Source organism: Columba livia, chromosome 4, assembly GCF_036013475.1.
Source record: "Columba livia isolate bColLiv1 breed racing homer chromosome 4, bColLiv1.pat.W.v2, whole genome shotgun sequence".
Lineage (NCBI taxonomy): Eukaryota > Metazoa > Chordata > Aves > Columbiformes > Columbidae > Columba > Columba livia.
This window is the reverse complement of record NC_088605.1, coordinates 47944032-47960112: the sequence shown is the minus strand read 5'-3', so window position 1 is coordinate 47960112 and position 16081 is coordinate 47944032. Positions and strand designations below refer to the sequence as shown.

The window sequence follows — 16081 nt, the reverse complement described above, 5'->3', positions numbered from 1 at the left end:
GAAGATGGGAGAAAAACAAAACAAAACAAATTAACCTGGTTTTGAACACACACAAAATATGCTTCAAAACAAGCTGATGCTGACCACCTACTATTAGAGGAAACTTACCTACTCCATTAAAAAGTCATCATCAGATACAGGCTGTGTTGCCCAAGACTGGCTATCAGACATAATCAAATCAAACAGAACAGATTTAGAAGCACTGAGTTGGCAATGCCCCTCACATTAATTATCTCCAAAGAAAATGTATATATTATACTTACCCTCTGAAAAGGAAAGCTAACAGTGGCCCAGCAAGATCCAGTCTTTTGTTGCCATAATGATCTCTGTCATCAAGCTCTCTTCTTCCCAGTGCTGCCAGCAACAATCTATGAACCATATACCTAAGCAAATAAGATAGTTTACATTTTAAACTGACAGTAAACATTCACAACGATTACATGCTTTCATAAATTAGTCAGTGAACTGTTTCCTAAAAGGTTGTCCATTCTAAATCTTTAGAACACTGTTGCCCTAGAACAGGCCTCTTCACCACGTACATCCTCAGAGGTGAATGACTCACTGAAAGTCCAGATAACTACAGAGAGAAGTTAATATTTACATCATGATGGCAACACATCTTCTGCTACATGTCCATCCTGTACTGTCACATGGTCTATGTTAAAGCATGTGGCAGCAGGTGTAAAACGTAAGTCTCCTGATGCTACAGTTCATCTGCATACCAATAAGCAGTGATCAAGAACATATGCCAATAGTTTTAAAGAGTGGGTTTGCATTACAAACAGCTTATCAGTAGTTATCCACACATTAGTCATCAACCTGTATATGTTGTCCCTGCAACGTGATATCAAAGGGTCAATTACCACTATTATTACCACATCTAATTTAAGATCCAGAATGTGTTGGAGGCTTGTGTTGTTTCATTTTTTTTTCTATTTTTTCAATGTTCACATTTTCCTAGCTACAGGAACATACCAGTGCCCTGAAGTTTATCACTGAGTATCCAGAAGACTAAGGTTAAAAACAAACTTCCATTCAGTGCATTCTTCCAATCATATACATATACACCAATAAAATCTGTATTTAGGGTCCATTTGCAGATGTGTGACAGAAAATACTGACATACCCTAGAAAATAGGCCTTTTTGGTTTCACAGAAGTCACTGACACCAACATGCGGCAGCATTTCTTTCTGCAAGACTTCTTTAGCGTACTTGATTCTCTTCTCTTTGGTGACACCTGGCTTTGCACCTCTTGATCCAATGAAGTTTAGAGCAACATTCTGCTCCTGAATGACAAACGCTTCATCCAGAGAAGGCTTGACCTAATGCACAAAGCAGAACATGATCCTGTAGCATCCAAGTGCCAGTTGGGCTTGGAAACTACATAGTAGTTTGATCACAGTCCTTTTCAAGAACTTCCAACTACTGATTCAGTTCTTTCGAGCTTTACTAGAGCGGCAGAAAATGGTAATGGAGCACACAGGAAGCACACAAAAATAGTTTAGACTTCAGAAAACAGTTCTCATTCAAGTATATTCTAGGCCTGTTGCTGCTTCAGGTATAAATTGGTATTTTACAATTAAAGTCAATTGCAGCAGGATAGGACCCTACCTTTCCAAATACATACGGACTCTTAAAAATTTCTATTGCATTTTTTTCACTTAAAATATTCATTAGAATAGGCTTAGGCAGAGAACTTTTGACATTTCTCATAAGTAACCCATAAAAATAATAAAGTAATAAATTACAGTTAGGAAAAGAAAGATACTTTTGATAATTATTAGCCACATCTACACATCACCTAATGTCAAGCCAGGAAATAACTTATTTACTATGTATTACCATTTCCATCATTTCTGGATCTTCGAAATCATATATGATGTGCTCTAAAATGTCCCTGTCAGACACAAAGCCTAGTGCACGAAAGACAATTATGATGGGAACTTCTTGTTTGATGTATGGCAAAGTTGCTACAATGCGCTGACCAATAGCACTCTTCTTTGCACCCTGAAAAGATGGGGAAAAACATACATTAGTCTCAAATGATCTTGCCTTTAAATAAAAATGCCTCTCTGGGACTTGGATAATACAGCATAAGTATATTTATTCAAGCACTACAGCAGACCAACTAAGGAGCTATTCTGAAACCTTACTCCAGCAGTGATCATCTTATTTCTAAAACATTCCTAATTTTAGAAGTCTCCAAAAATTTGGAAAGTTTTTGCTTAGACAAAGGAATTGAAATACAGCATGTTTCAAAAAGATGGACTCATTGGAAATTGGAATGCAACTGAAATTGGGTCCATCTTTTTGAAGGACCCTGTACAACTATTCATTCACTTCTATGCATCCTTTCTCTCCCCTTGTGTATTTGCAAAGAGCAATCCTATCCACCCTAAGCATTCCTTCTGTCACCTTAAATCCAGCTTAAGTCCAGCTTTTCTAATCCAGTCTCTCGAAATTATTCAAGTAGTTGCTCCTCCCTCCCAAAAAGAAACAGACATTGTGGGATGCAGAAGGACAACCCCTCAAGAGCACCCCCGCCATGAGGAGCGAGTGAGCAAAACACATCTAAACACTAGCTTGGCCATCAGCAAAGACAGGGTCCCTGCTCCTATTCTTGCCCTTCGCCCACAAACAGGATGCAGCTTGTTTGTATTTTCTAAAAATGTAATTAAAGTAATTCTAGAATTATTTTTCAGCCTCGCCATAAACCTGCCAGAAACTGACTCTTCAATCCTCACGTTATTTGTCGCAGAGATATGCATAATCTATGACAAACAGAATATATCTTCATTTAATTTTAGCTTCTTTACAACTTAGCATCAGAATAAATCTTTTCTCAAAATCTCAAAAGTAAATGACACAAAGAGATGGGATAGTAACGAAACTCCTAAGACAAGCTTTAATGTAAGCCCCAGGCCAGGGGTTATTACTGCTTAGACGTACCTGCCCACCTCTGGCCAGCATGCTAACCCATATAGTACTTGTTGGTCGAGAGGAATTTTCCAGACAAGATCTACACTCTCCCGTGTAGGCATATTTTGAATCTTTCTTTGCAAACACATACACTGTGTTTGTAGCCATTTTCTCTTGAGCAATCAGAACCTGCGTTAGAAACAAGAACACTAGTAAATAACTGACAAAAGGGCATGCTGAAAGTAAGAAGCACAGTGTGTTTCTACTATTCTTTCAGGTGCCTTATCTTTAAGAGCACTGTGCAGTGTGAGGTCAATTTGCCAAACTCAGTTGGATGGTACTCTACATTTTAAAAATACCACATTAAGCAAAGCATACACCCAGTTCAGATAGAATAACCAAAACAAAAGACTCCAAGATCACTGTTCTGTACAATGAACTTACTGCATTTGCTAGCTGTGCCAAGACACTTCTGTTAGCTTAGGCACAGCACTGATAAAGAAATAATTTCACTATCTGTTTTGAAGGCCAATGCACTACAGACATTTAAATTTAAATGCCAGCTCCCAAGGTGAAAGCCAGATTATTTTTTTTGCCCCCAAGAAGAAAAATACAATTTATTTCTTTTGCTGCATTTGCCAAGGTGTCAGTTACAAATAACTACCAGATTCATTGGTGAGATGGAGAGTATATGATTTGCAAAAGCTGAATCCACAAAAATGGAAGGAAGAACCTATTCTTATAATAGAATGCATCTACACAGCTGTGAATTAACTGGAGGAGGCTCTGAGTGAAGTATCTCATTTTACAGTGCATGCTGCTCTGCTGTGGTGAAAATGGAAAGGAAATTATCTGGAGTACTTAATGGCATTTAATGCAAAACAATTTATGAAAGTAAAGAAGGGAAATGTGCCTCAGAGAAGAAGAAACGGTGACTCTATGAAGTCCTAACAGAAAACTGAAAGCCTATCTTTCTACAAGATCACGAGCACGCACAGTAACTGTGATACATGGGAATAAAAGTGCTTATGTTCATGGCAAAGCACGTGGATACAAGTAACAGAACTTCCAGTGTTTGTAAAGATGGCTGTGCAAGGTATAACCCCTTACCTTTTCTGATCCATTGATGATAAAGTAGCCACCAGGATCAAGTGGGCATTCATTCAGTTCACAAAGATCACGGTCAGTTAAGCCATTCAGCAAACAGTATGTTGAACGTAACATAATAGGAATTTTTCCTATAAAAGTTTTCTGATGCTGTGTCTGTAACTGATCCTCCCCTTCTTTAATAACTGTTTTAGTTATATCCACATACAAGGGGGCTGAATACCTACAGAATAAAAACAGCATTGTGTTACCTGTCAGTTACTACTCCAGGTTGTACAGAAGGATAATGAACCAGTTGTTTGAGCACTCACTGGTAATATTAAAGCACATGTGGATTTGACAAGTAAAAATCAAAATTTGAATAGAGCAGTAACTATTATATTTTCAAGCCACTGCTAAATTGAAAAAGACTATCAATTAATAACACAGGGCCAGTCCTTCCTTGTGTTTATCCACTACAGAGTTTGTTCTTACGTAAGGTTTCTCAGTCTGGCTTCATTGGGCATCATAGGTGATGGTGCTCCATCTCTTTCCCAATGTGTAGGTTTGGAGAGGTAGATTTGTTCAAACTTCAACAGATACCGGGGCTGGAAAACAAGAAGACATTTACCTGTAATGGTAGAAACACCCACTTTGGTTGTTCAAGAGCAATCCTAGAGCTTAATACCCAATGCTGCCACATGTCCTCACCTTGAGGTGACAATCCCTTTTCAGATGACTACATTAAAAGAAAACACTGAAGAACTTTCACGCAGCGTGAACCTTAGATAATTGGCTCTCATTTAGAACATGGTGTCAATGGAAGATGATGAGCAATGGCACCCTTTGAAAACTTAGACCTAATTTTGGCCAAAGAAAGTTAACAAAGAACTTTTGAGCCATAAACTTTTCTGCCTAAGGCCACCAAGATGATCAGGGGGCTGGAACACCTCTCCTACGAGGACAGGCTGAGAGAGTTGGGGTTGTTCAGTCTGGAGAAGAGAAGGTTCGGGAGAGACCTTATTGTGGCCTTTCAGTACTTAAAGGGGGCCTATAAGAAAGGTGGGAACAGACTTTTTAGCAGGGCCTGTTGCGATAGGACAATGGGTAATGATATTAACTAAAAGATAGGAGATCCAGGTTAAGACATGAGTAAGACATTTTTTACAATGAGAGTGGTGAAACACTGGCCCAGATTGCCTGGAGAGGTGGCAGATGCCCTGTCCCTGGAGACATCCCAGGCCAGGCTGGACAGGACTCTGAACAACCTGATCTGGGTGAAGATGTCCCTGCTCATTGCAGGGGGTTGGATTAGATGAGCTGTGAAGGTCCCTTCCAACCCAAACTATTCTATGATAACAAAGCTCTTGTGTGTGTTTCTCAGCAGTACACCTGACTACCTCGAAACTCGGCCATGGTACCTCATAGAATCCATAGAGTCCATGCTTCTGTCCTACTGACTGCATGAGCAGTGTCATAACTCAGATGTATTTCCACCTCTTCAGATGAGGGTTGAATAAAACCCACCGAAAATCATTTTGCATTATAGAAACAAATCACCTCTGCCAGGGATCTACCCTTACCGGCTCTTCCACTTCTCCTGTGGCATGCTGGGCTTCAGCTTGTAAATCAATTGGTGGAGCATCTTCAACAATTCTCTGCACAGACATCTGAATAAACTCATCGAAAGAATCCAACTGTTGCCTGACTAGACCCTTTTCATCAAAATAGGAGCTGAAAAAAACAGTGCATTAATGAACAAGAGAACTTAGTTTAATTCATATACTTCATACATCGACAAGCTTAAGATGTATTAGGGATATGGTTTAGTGCTAGAGTTAGGTTATGGTTGGACTTGATGATCTTAATGGTCTTTTCCAAGCAAAATGATTCTATGATTTATTTCAAAACTTCAAAAAGTCACAAAATACAGTACAGAAGCAAATACATTCATTTTTCCCAAGGCATGAGTTTCAAACACAGATGCTCAAAAATGTTTAATGATTCTCTCACTACTTGAAGACACAGACACTACAAAGCGACAGACTTGCTGCCACCTCTTGGCTAAGCCACGAGTGTTTGCACAGTCTACCTTAAATTAGAAGGGAAACATGACACTTATACCTTGGTAAGAAGCTGCAGGTGCTGGATGTTCATGTCTTGCTATTAACATGTCTTGCCATTAACACAGTGAAATAGCTAAGTTTTGATTTCCTAATGCCACCATCAGCTGTGACAGTAATAGGCCCAATCATGTGCTTGATGCGGCACCAAACTCTCTTCTTCATTTAAAACAGTGCACCCCACTGGGGGTCAGTAGGGCTTCTTATATCTTAATGACAATCCTGCTGTTTCTGCTTAAAGCCCTTATGCTCTGAACATGCTATAACACCCAATTTAGCATAACCAAGCCTGCAGCTTCCTTGACATACAGCAAGCAATCCGCATGTCACCTGTAAGGCCAGGAGCACACATGCTAATGCATTAAAAACAGTGAGTTTTAATAAGTCACCTAATAACGATCCAGCAGGCTTCTTGCCACAAGTCGGGGGTGATTTCATCATCATCTTCATCATACTGCATGTCTGCCGGGGAAGCACAAGGAGTGAGCCGGGCTCCAGTCACCCCACTGTCCCCCTCGCCTGCTGAGGCGGGGCCGCCACACGGCGGGATGAGGGACCCTCTGGCACGCCAGCACGGCGCCCGGAACCCCCCATCCCCAACCCCGCCTTCCGCGGGCCCTGCGCACGTCCAACGGCTCCCCCGCCCCCCCTCACCGGGCTGAGACGGGAAAACGCCCCGGCGGGCAAGGCCCGTAGCCGCGGCGTACTCACCTTCGTCTGCGTCGTACATGATGGCGGTGGGAAAGGCCGCGGACGGCGGCGGCCGAGAGCGGGGCGAGGAGGGCGGCGAAGCTCAGCACCGAGCGGCTGCAAAGCGGCGGAGTGGCGCCTGCTCACGCTACGTGCGCCACCTCCCAGGAGGCAGCGGGAGCGGGACCGCGCATGCGCGGCGGCTAAGTCCCGTCCCCTCGCGTGGCCGCGGAAGTGCCGGCGCCGCCATGCTCCGCCTGGCCCCGGCGCTGCTGGCCCGGCTGGCCCGCGCCCGGCCCTGGGTCCCGGTGCGGCGGCGCGAGGCGGCAGCCAGCGGTGAGGAGGAGCAGTTCGTCTTCCTCGAGTACGAGCCGGAGCCGGGCGAGGCGGCGGCGGCGGCGGCAGCAGCAGCAACAGCGGCGGCGGCGGCCCGCCGAGAGCGGGAGCCGGGCAAGAAGCGGCGGGAGCGGCGCTCGGTGGTGGGGACGCCCGACCCCTCGCTGCCGCCGAGCGGCGTGAGCTGCTCAGGCTGCGGGGCTGAGCTGCACTGCCGCGACGGCGCGGCGCCGGGCTTCGTGCCGGCGGAGAAGTACCGGACTCTGTCGGAGGGCCCGGCCGGCGTGGCGGGGCTGCGAGGCGCCGTCTGCCAGCGCTGCTGGCTGCTGGCCCACTACGGCCGGGCCCTGCGGCTGCGGCTGCCGCCCGAACAGCACCGCGAGGTGGTGAGCGCCGCCCTGCGCCGCCCCCCCCGCCACGGCCGCGGGCCGCTCCTCCTCTACCTGCTCGACGTGCTGGAACTGCCCGACCCGGTGCTGCCGCAGCTGCCGGCGCTGCTGGGCCCCGATGTCCCCGCCGGCGGGCTGCTGGTGGTGGGCAACAAGGTGGACCTGCTACCCGCTGACTCCCCCGGGCACCTGGGGCGGCTGCGGCAGCGAGTGGCAGCAGCCTGTGCCGAGGCCGGGCTGCACGGAGCCCCGGTGGTGGATGTCCGCCTGGTGAGCGCCAAGACGGGCTTTGGCATGGAGGGCCTGATTAGCCGGCTGCAGCGTTCCTGGAAGTGTGCAGGTGATGTCTACCTGCTGGGTGCCACCAACTCGGGCAAGTCAACACTCTTCAATGCCCTGCTGCGCTCCGACTACTGCAAGTCCCGCGCCACCGACGCTGTCGACAGGGCCACTGTGTCACCCTGGCCAGGTCAGGGGCACCACTCTTCTCGTCACAGCAGGGGTCACGTGCGGTGTTGGGCAGTCAGAGGCCAGCTAGCCCCAAGCCTCCTGCAAAGCCACCCCTGGGGCAGGGGGATGTGTCACTCAGCGGGTGCCTGCCACCCTGAAGCCGCTGTTGTGGGCAGCGAGCTCCAGTGCTGCACTGTGCTTTGCATCGCCACCTTCCTCCGGCCAGCAAGGGTGAGAGGTACACACAGAGGGTGCTGCGCAGCTTGTAGCAGTGAGGGGGCTGGTAAACCAGAGCTAGGTGGTACCCAATCTGTGGTGCCCTCCAGTCTAGAGAAAACAGGAGGTGGAACAGTGAGCACCCATAAAAAGATCATAGGACAAACCAAGCTGCCTGAAGGTGGGGTTGCCTGAGGTGTATTAAGTCAGTCTTGGCACCACTTGGCTTTGACACCCATTTCATCAAACTGTAGGTGAGAGCAGGTCTCAGGTGGATGGATGCCTCATTTCCACTACTGCGCCTGGGGATGGTAGTACTTTATGACAGCAGCTGTAGTTCCCCCTCCAGCTTTGTTTTACTGGGTTTCACCCAAAAGTTGGAGAAGCATTTTTTTTTTCCTTAGAGCTTAAATGTGCCAGGCAAACAAATGTCCTCCTCAAACAAGTCTTCTGATTTTTTTTTTTCCAGGAACAACACTGAACCTGTTGAAATTTCCAATTATTAATCCTACATGTGACAGGATATTCCGAAGGCAGGAGAGGCTGAAAGAGGAGGCAACAAAAACAGAAGATGAGTTAAGCAGTGGAGAAAAGAAGTACCTTAAGCACCTTAAAAAGCAAGGTTATTTAGTGGGTGAGTATTGCTTGTGTAAAGGCGTTGCCTCTCTGCCCTGATGAAAATATTGCATTACACGAAGGACTGTTAACTCCTTAATTTGCTGTAGAATCCAGAGGGTTTTGGTGAGTCGTTTCTTCCAACTCTGAAAGAACTCATTTCCATTTAATTATGAGAGGAACTGTAGTAGCAATAAAAAATTTCCAAACTTGCATTCAAGCTATTTTGATCAGTTTTTATTCCTTGAGTAATGGGTGCAAGACCTCTAGCTCCTCTGTCAGTAGCATCATTAGTATTTCTTTTCAGTACTTATTTTTCAGCTGTTGTAGTACCATTGCAGAGGTTTTCTCTGTACAGTGCACCTCCCATCAGTATTTGGTGACCTACTTCAGATAGCTTAATAATTTAAAATGATGTTGCATTAGACACCGTCTCTCACTCCTGAAGGAAGAAAATGAGTTTTACTATTAAAGTACTGGGTTTTAGCTGCAAGCCACAGTGGTTTGCATCATTTTACCATATATCCAAAAAATGGAGTTGTCAGAAGATAGCTCTGATTTTTCCAACAATTCTGTGTTTGACAGTCCAAGGCACTGAAAACAGAAGGCAGCTTGCTTTACTGTAAAGTGGGAATAACGGGGTGCCTGTAATCTGATCCTTGCTAAGGTTTTGGAGCTTGAGGAGTGCTAAGCAAGAATTATAGAAAGGATTTCTTAGCATTTTAGCTTTTGAATCATGAAACTTTGTAGCCACATAGCATCTTTGTTACCTTTACATTACCAATGCGTGTCTCTTTTAAGCAAGGGAAGGGACAGATGTCCAATGAAGGAGAGGCAAGTTATTAAATTAATCACTGAAAATGTTTCATTTTAATCCAGGAAGAGTTGGAAGAACATTTCAACAGCTGAAGTCTAGCTCGGTGATTGACTTTGACCCTGACATGCTCTCGTACAGCATAGATGAAGATCCCAGAGATTCCCCTCGGAAGCATGAGGAAAGGGAAGAGTTCACACACAATGAAGTGAAGGATGCTCGCTGGTGTTTTGACACTCCAGGGATTATAAAGGAAAACTGTGTAGGTACTCTGTGGTGCTGTGTTTGGGGATGATGGGTTTGGGAGGACAGAACATCCTGTGCATGTGGGAGAGTATTTCTGCTGCAGTTCTGGGGTTAGGATTCTTTTGGTTTGGGCATTTGTGTTAAAATATGGTTTGTATTTACTTGGGAGGGGTTCATTGTGTTAATGCTGTTGCATTTCTGAGTAGTGCATACTGAAATCTTGCAAATAAACTGTACAACTGCGTCACCCAACTTCCTTAACATCTGAATGAAGGGAAGTAGGAAATAGTTCTATAAATAAGTTTATACCAGTATCATCCAAAGAAGTTTGCACTTTTTTAGTTCTGCCAGCCTACTGACAAAGGTGGAGCTCAGGAGGATAACCAGTGTTGTATAACTGAACCAAGACTTTGAGAAAGCATTCTCCTGAAGCTATTTGGATCTGCCATGTTCCTGTTAGTAGCTCAGATACCTCAGGCCCATCTCAGTGTTTCAGCAGAGCAATGACTCTGAAGCCAGGGCTGATGTTGTGCACACATCCAACAAAGAAGTCATATTTTGATTTTTTTCATCACTTTGATATCTATGCACAGCTGCAGGTCATCTTTTTGGGAAGATAAAAGTACTCAAGAGAAGGAAGTGCAAGCACTGTACTAAGACTGCACAACTGAAGTGCAGACGCTGCTTTCTTGAATGCTAGAAAACTACTGTTTTTTTTAATAGATATATTTGCCAGATCATAACCCACTTTACTGTGGCACTTTGCTCTCTGATAGATGATTAGTGTTTGGTAAAGGCAGTCATCAGCTTAGAGACCTGGTAAGTGTGGAAAACATGGGCTTTCCTTCATCCAGAAATACTTGCTGCTGTTTCTGATTTAGCTGTCCAAAGGCACAGCAAGGATAGTCTACATGCCAAATTTCCGACCAAATTTTGTTTCTGCGGTCGGTGTTCAATCTGACTGGAGGACATGTAGATGGTCTATGTGGCAGGTTTTGGCCTGAGAGATTTCTGGTAACAAGCAGGTTTGTTTTTTGTTTTTCATTTTGGAAGAAGAGTGAAGTGGCAGTTAGCTTTGATAGAACTACATTTTTATCCTTACTCCTTGGAGGTTTGTCTTCAGCTGCTTCCTCATGACTCCTTCTAAAGCCAGACTTCTGGAAAGCATGGAAAAGAATGACTGATAGCTCTCAATTTTAGTTTAAGCATTGCCAAACACATCAGAAAACCTGAAGCTAGCAGGGCAAAGCCTGCTGGCTTTTAGAATCGGTGTTGAATTGGTTTTCCAAGCTAAAGATTGTCTGCTTGTGAATATATGAAGAGCACTGGGGTTTTGGCTGCACCACAGCCTGTGTTAGTTTTGTCTTTTAATGATGAATTGAGGTTAATCCTCATAGTCCGGACTGCTACATACTTGTATTTGCATGATGCAGGCATGCATGGGGGGCACACTGTCAGTTTCCTGTATTTAGGAAAGAGATGCCACCAACCAGAAGACTAGTTGTTTTCTTCAAGGCAGTGCTTCCTGAGCTTCAGTGCCTGCATATTGTTTCATAGCTGGGTTTGAACAGTGCTGCTTTAGGAAGCGATCAGACCGCTGTGGCTGCAGCACTGCTGGTGAGGTTGCTGGCTTTTCAGTACACTTCAGGGTGGATAATTTTACTGAAACAAGTTAAAACCTAAACAGATGAGCCAGTTGAGCCAGGAGATGGAAGGGAAGAGGGAGGAATACAAGCAGCAAGAGCATTTGGGAGCCCTCACAGGTGGGAGAGCTTGTTTCACTCTGCCCAGGGTAGGGATCCACACTGGGGCAGACTGGTCATACTGCAGTTTTAGTTTCGCAATCTGATCCTGCACTTTTCTCTCAGTGAGATACTTGAGACTAGCTTTGCTGCTAATATTGATTCGGCACTTTGCGTACTGCGTAAGTGGAGTAGTTCAAATGCCATAGCCAAAGGTGGTCTCCAGTTCTGCTTGTGGCTGCACTCATGCTAAAGCGTGGTAAATCTTCCATGAGCTTGTTCCAGCCAGACCCAGGATTCCAAGATCTGTGGTCCAGCAGGCTGCTGGCAGCCATTTTAACTCTGCTATGGACCCTGCATTGCCATGGAGATTGGTGACATCCCTATTTCCTCCTATTTCTCACTTACTCTGTGGACCAGAATTCAGTTGTCCTGTTGGATGTTCTTCACACTGCATAACCTGATCTTTTTCCTCTAGCGATGTAATACAAATATTAATTTCATTTTCCCCATTATGGATGATGGCAGAGCGGTGGATGTGGTCTACCTTGACTTCAGTAAAGCCTTTGACACAGTCTCCCACAGCATCCTCACAGCTAAGTTGAGGAGGTGTGGTCTAGACAATAGAGTAGTGAGGTGGGTTGCAAACTGGCTTAAGGAGAGAAGCCAGTGAGTGGTAGTCAATGGTGCGGAGTCTAGTTGGAGGCCAGTATCTAGTGGAGTGCCTCAGGGGTCAGTACTGGCACCAATATTATTCAATATATTCATTAACGATTTGGATGAGGGAATAGAGTGTACTATCAGCAAGTTTGCTGATGACACTAAGCTGGGAGGGGTGGCTGACACACCAGAAGGCTGTGCTGCCATCCAGTGGGACCTGGACAGGCTGGAGAGTTGGGCGGGGAATAACCTAATGAAATTTAACAAGGGAAAGTGTAGAGTCCTGCATCTGGGCAGGAACAACCCCAGGTTCCAGTATAGGTTGGGAAATTACATATTAGAGACCAGTGTAGGGGAAAGGGACCTGGGGGTCCTGGTGGACAACAGGATGACCATGAGCCAGCACTGTGCCCTTGTGGCCAGGAAGGCCAATGGCATCCTGGGGTGTATTAGAAGGGGGGTGGTTAGTAGATTGAGAGAGGTCCTCCTTCCCCTCTACTCCGCCCTGGTGAGACCCCATCTGGAATATTGTGTCCAGTTCTGGGCCCCTCAGTTCAAGAAGGACAGGGAGCTGCTGGAGAGGGTCCAGCATAGGGCAACGAAGATGATTAAGGGAGTGGAGCATCTCCCTTATGAAGAAAGGCTGAGGGAGCTGGGTCTCTTTAGTTTGGAGAAGAGGAGACTAAGGGGGGACCTTATTAATGTTTATAAATATATAAAGGGTGAGTGCCACGAGGATGGAGCCAAGATCTTCTCGGTGGCAAACAATGATAGGACAAGGGGGAATGGGATCAAGTTGGAACACAAGAGGTTCCACTTAAATTTGAGAAAAAACTTCTTCTCAGTGAGGGTGACAGAGCACTGGAACAGGCTGCCCAGGGGGGTTGTGGAGTCTCCTTCTCTGGAGACATTCAAAACCCGCCTGGACATGTTCCTGTGTGACCTCACTTAGGTGTTCCTGCTCCAGCAGGGGGATTGGACTAGATGGTCTTTTGAGGTCCCTTCTAATCCCAAACATACTGTGATACTGTGATTAACATTTCTGGGATGATTTATGGCAGAGCAATTTATTTTACAGGTTCTAAATCTCCTGACAGATGAAGAAGTAAAGCTGGTTTTGCCAACAAGTGCCATTGTTCCACGGACCTTCATTCTCAAGCCAGGAATGGTCTTGTTTTTAGCAGCCTTGGGACGTGTGGACTACTTACAGGTAAGGGAAGAAAGGGTTTTGTGAGCAGCCGCTTCATCTCTTGTTATAGTAGTACTAGAAGACAAGATGCTTTCTGGGTGGCTTTCTCTGACCCTTTCTTTGCTGCTTTTGAGATGATGAATCCGTTTATAAAGCACTGCAAAGTGTCTTGGAATGTTAGAAATGTAAAGTGACAGGAGAATAAGCACCCAGACAGGAGATGTCCATCACCTCTCAAGCTAAATAACCATATTGAGTTTGTTTTTGGGAATTAAACTTGAGCGAAGATCTCTCTTGAATGATTTGCCTCAGCTGAGCAGATGTGATGGCAGAGGATATGGTACTGGGGGTGCTTTGGGGCAGGATGGTGAAGCCATGGCTGCTTCTCTCCTGGAAGCTCAGCTCCCATGTTGATAGAAACCCTGGCTGCTCTGCAGTGGCAGAGGCAAGGACCCCTCCTCAGGCAAGGAAGGGACAGCAAGCAAACAGGTATTCAGCATGCAGGAGAGAAATGAAGCAGGAGACAGCAATTCAGGGCTGCTTTTCTGTTATCATAAGTAACACTCTCCTCTTGTTATTTATTTCAGGGAGAAAAGCCTGCCTGGTTTACTGTTGTGGCATCTAACCTGCTGCCAGTCCACATTTCTACCCTGAGTAACGCAGATGCCTTCTATGAGGAGCGTGCTGGCCAAGAGTTACTGAAGGTAAGAGGAGATGCTGTCATGGGCTCTTGATTCCTGGTGAAGCACTCTGGCTGGGGCACAATTCATGGGGAAAACCAGCACCTCTGAGTTCCCATTGAGTTGCTCTGGATGTGATCCTGATTCTGCTCTTGGCAAACTCAAAATAACTCCTGTAGGGTGTTCAAGCCAGCTCGTACTTCGCTAACAACCGTCTAGTATCTTTATTCCCACTTGTGCCTTGCTCACCAGTTCAAGGTAGGAGTGCCGAAGCATTTTTTGACCGTTAAATCTTTTCTCCATGTTTTGATGTTAGGTTCCCATGGGTGGGGAAGAGCGAATGAAAGAGTTCCCCCCACTTGTCCCTCAGGACATTACACTGAAAGGAATTGGTCCCACTGAGGCAGTCGCAGATATCAAGCTCTCCTCTGCAGGTAATTCAATATTTCTTCATTAGTTTGCTTTGCAGCTTCTGCATCCTAGAAACATTGATGGAAAGCGGCCCCTGAAGGGATGAAGCCATATCTCCTACTCAGAGCAGGACTGTCACCAACACAAAATCAGGGCAGCCATGACATTGTTGGGCTGAGGTTTAGCAACCTTCAAGAATGGAGGTTGACAGCCGTACTTGTACAGGTTGACCACATTGGAATACTTTATGCTCTGGCTGCCATACAAGTTTCACAGCATCAGGAATGGCTGTGACACTGTCTCCAGGTGAGAGAAGAAGGGCCATGGATTGGAAAGCTTTGTTATTGTGCTCTTTGTAGTTCACATCGTGTCTCTGCAGTTCACCAGGAAAGAGCTGTGTCTGGGGAGAGTAAGATGTGGCTAGAGATGCTGCTTTCTATTGGAAAGGGCTGGATATTACCTTTGAGCTTTGTCTCTCAGACAGATCACACCTGGGTAGCTCAGGTTCTCAGCCAACACAGGAGGAACTGAGTTTGCCTTAGAACCCTAATTCTGATAGTAGTGGCTCATCTTGCTCACTGTCTTTTTTTGGCTCTGCAGGCTGGGTGGCAGTGACAGCTCACGAAGAGGAGAAATTGCTGCTCCGAGCCTATACTCCCAAGGACACCAGACTGGTGCTGCGGGAACCTCCCCTTTTGCCATACATCAGTACCATCCGAGGGGCGCGGATCGCAGGCACTGCTGCCTATAGGACCAGAAAGCCTCCTTCCCTGGTGGAAAACCTAAAAACCAGAGGGAGGAGATAGCACTTCTCATCATGGGAGCAAGGCAGAAGACAGAACAACCTCTAGAGACCTTGTTGCTTATTGATATTCAGCAGAGCCTGGACTCCTTTTTAAAGGCAGATGGGCACATTTGGGGAAGTGCCTGGTTCAGGACTCTACAAGTCCACAGCCGATCCAGTGGCTGAACTGTGGCCACTTTGAATGAGCTGAGTGACTGGTACCTTGCTATGAGAGGTGAAACAGCGTCTCCCTGGGACCTGCCAGTATTTATGAACAAATCCCTTTACCTGTTCACTCTTGAAGTACAAGGTGGAAGCTCACCTGCCTGCCCTGGTCTGAGCTTTGCTGCTTGTAAAGTAGGTTTTCTCCTGCAGACATGCTCATGCAGGTCAGAAACCATCACCGTGTTCTTGGAGGCTTTATGCGGTTTCCAGAGTTGAAGGAGGTGGAGGCAGTGGGGAGGAGCAGGGAATGCTCCAGCTCCTCTATGGTTATGACCCTCCTCGTGGCTCATAGTAATTCAACAATATCGACCAAAACTCAGGTCCTTTCACTCCTTCAGTATCTGGGAGAGATGAGAGGGTGCAACGCCCTGCTTTTGGTCAGGAAAGGTGAATTAGTAACAAGCAGATTTGCTCATATGCCTGAAGAGGAAACTTCTGCAACTTGCTGCTTTGATTTGGAAAGGTTTCTGAAACTGAGGGTGTAAAATAAAACTTTTCAAAGATA

The 16081-nt window shown here is 45.9% G+C and overlaps 2 protein-coding genes across 2 annotated transcripts in view; one reads left to right on the top strand and one right to left on the bottom strand.

Moving 5' to 3' along the window:
* Positions 1–6990, bottom strand: part of POLR2B (RNA polymerase II subunit B) — a 16791-nt gene extending 9801 nt beyond the window's left edge. The window contains exons 1-9 of the mRNA XM_065061503.1: positions 6841–6990; positions 6519–6591; positions 5590–5740; positions 4502–4614; positions 4031–4250; positions 2951–3109; positions 1844–2008; positions 1127–1323; positions 264–383 (exon numbers count right to left, since the gene is read on the bottom strand). Of these exons, the coding sequence (XP_064917575.1) occupies positions 264–383; positions 1127–1323; positions 1844–2008; positions 2951–3109; positions 4031–4250; positions 4502–4614; positions 5590–5740; positions 6519–6591; positions 6841–6859 (1217 nt within the window). The 5' untranslated portion in view covers positions 6860–6990. The remainder of the gene's footprint in view (positions 1–263; positions 384–1126; positions 1324–1843; positions 2009–2950; positions 3110–4030; positions 4251–4501; positions 4615–5589; positions 5741–6518; positions 6592–6840) is intronic.
* Positions 6858–16081, top strand: NOA1 (nitric oxide associated 1). Its single transcript, XM_005510980.3, has 7 exons — positions 6858–8013; positions 8680–8844; positions 9705–9901; positions 13366–13497; positions 14064–14180; positions 14473–14590; positions 15168–16081. The coding sequence occupies exons 1-7, from the start codon at positions 6858–6860 to the stop codon at positions 15371–15373; spliced, it is 2091 nt and encodes a 696-aa protein (XP_005511037.2). The 3' UTR covers positions 15374–16081.

Excerpts from the sequence above, each read along its gene's own strand:
- NOA1 (XM_005510980.3), top strand. The coding sequence starts at position 6,858 with ATGATGGCGGTGGGAAAGGCCGCGGACGGCGGCGGCCGAGAGCGGGGC. Across the intron at positions 8,845-9,704 it reads AAAGCAAGGTTATTTAGTGG|GAAGAGTTGGAAGAACATTT; the intron begins GTGAGTATTGCT and ends ATTTTAATCCAG. Across the intron at positions 9,902-13,365 it reads GGATTATAAAGGAAAACTGT|GTTCTAAATCTCCTGACAGA; the intron begins GTAGGTACTCTG and ends TTTATTTTACAG.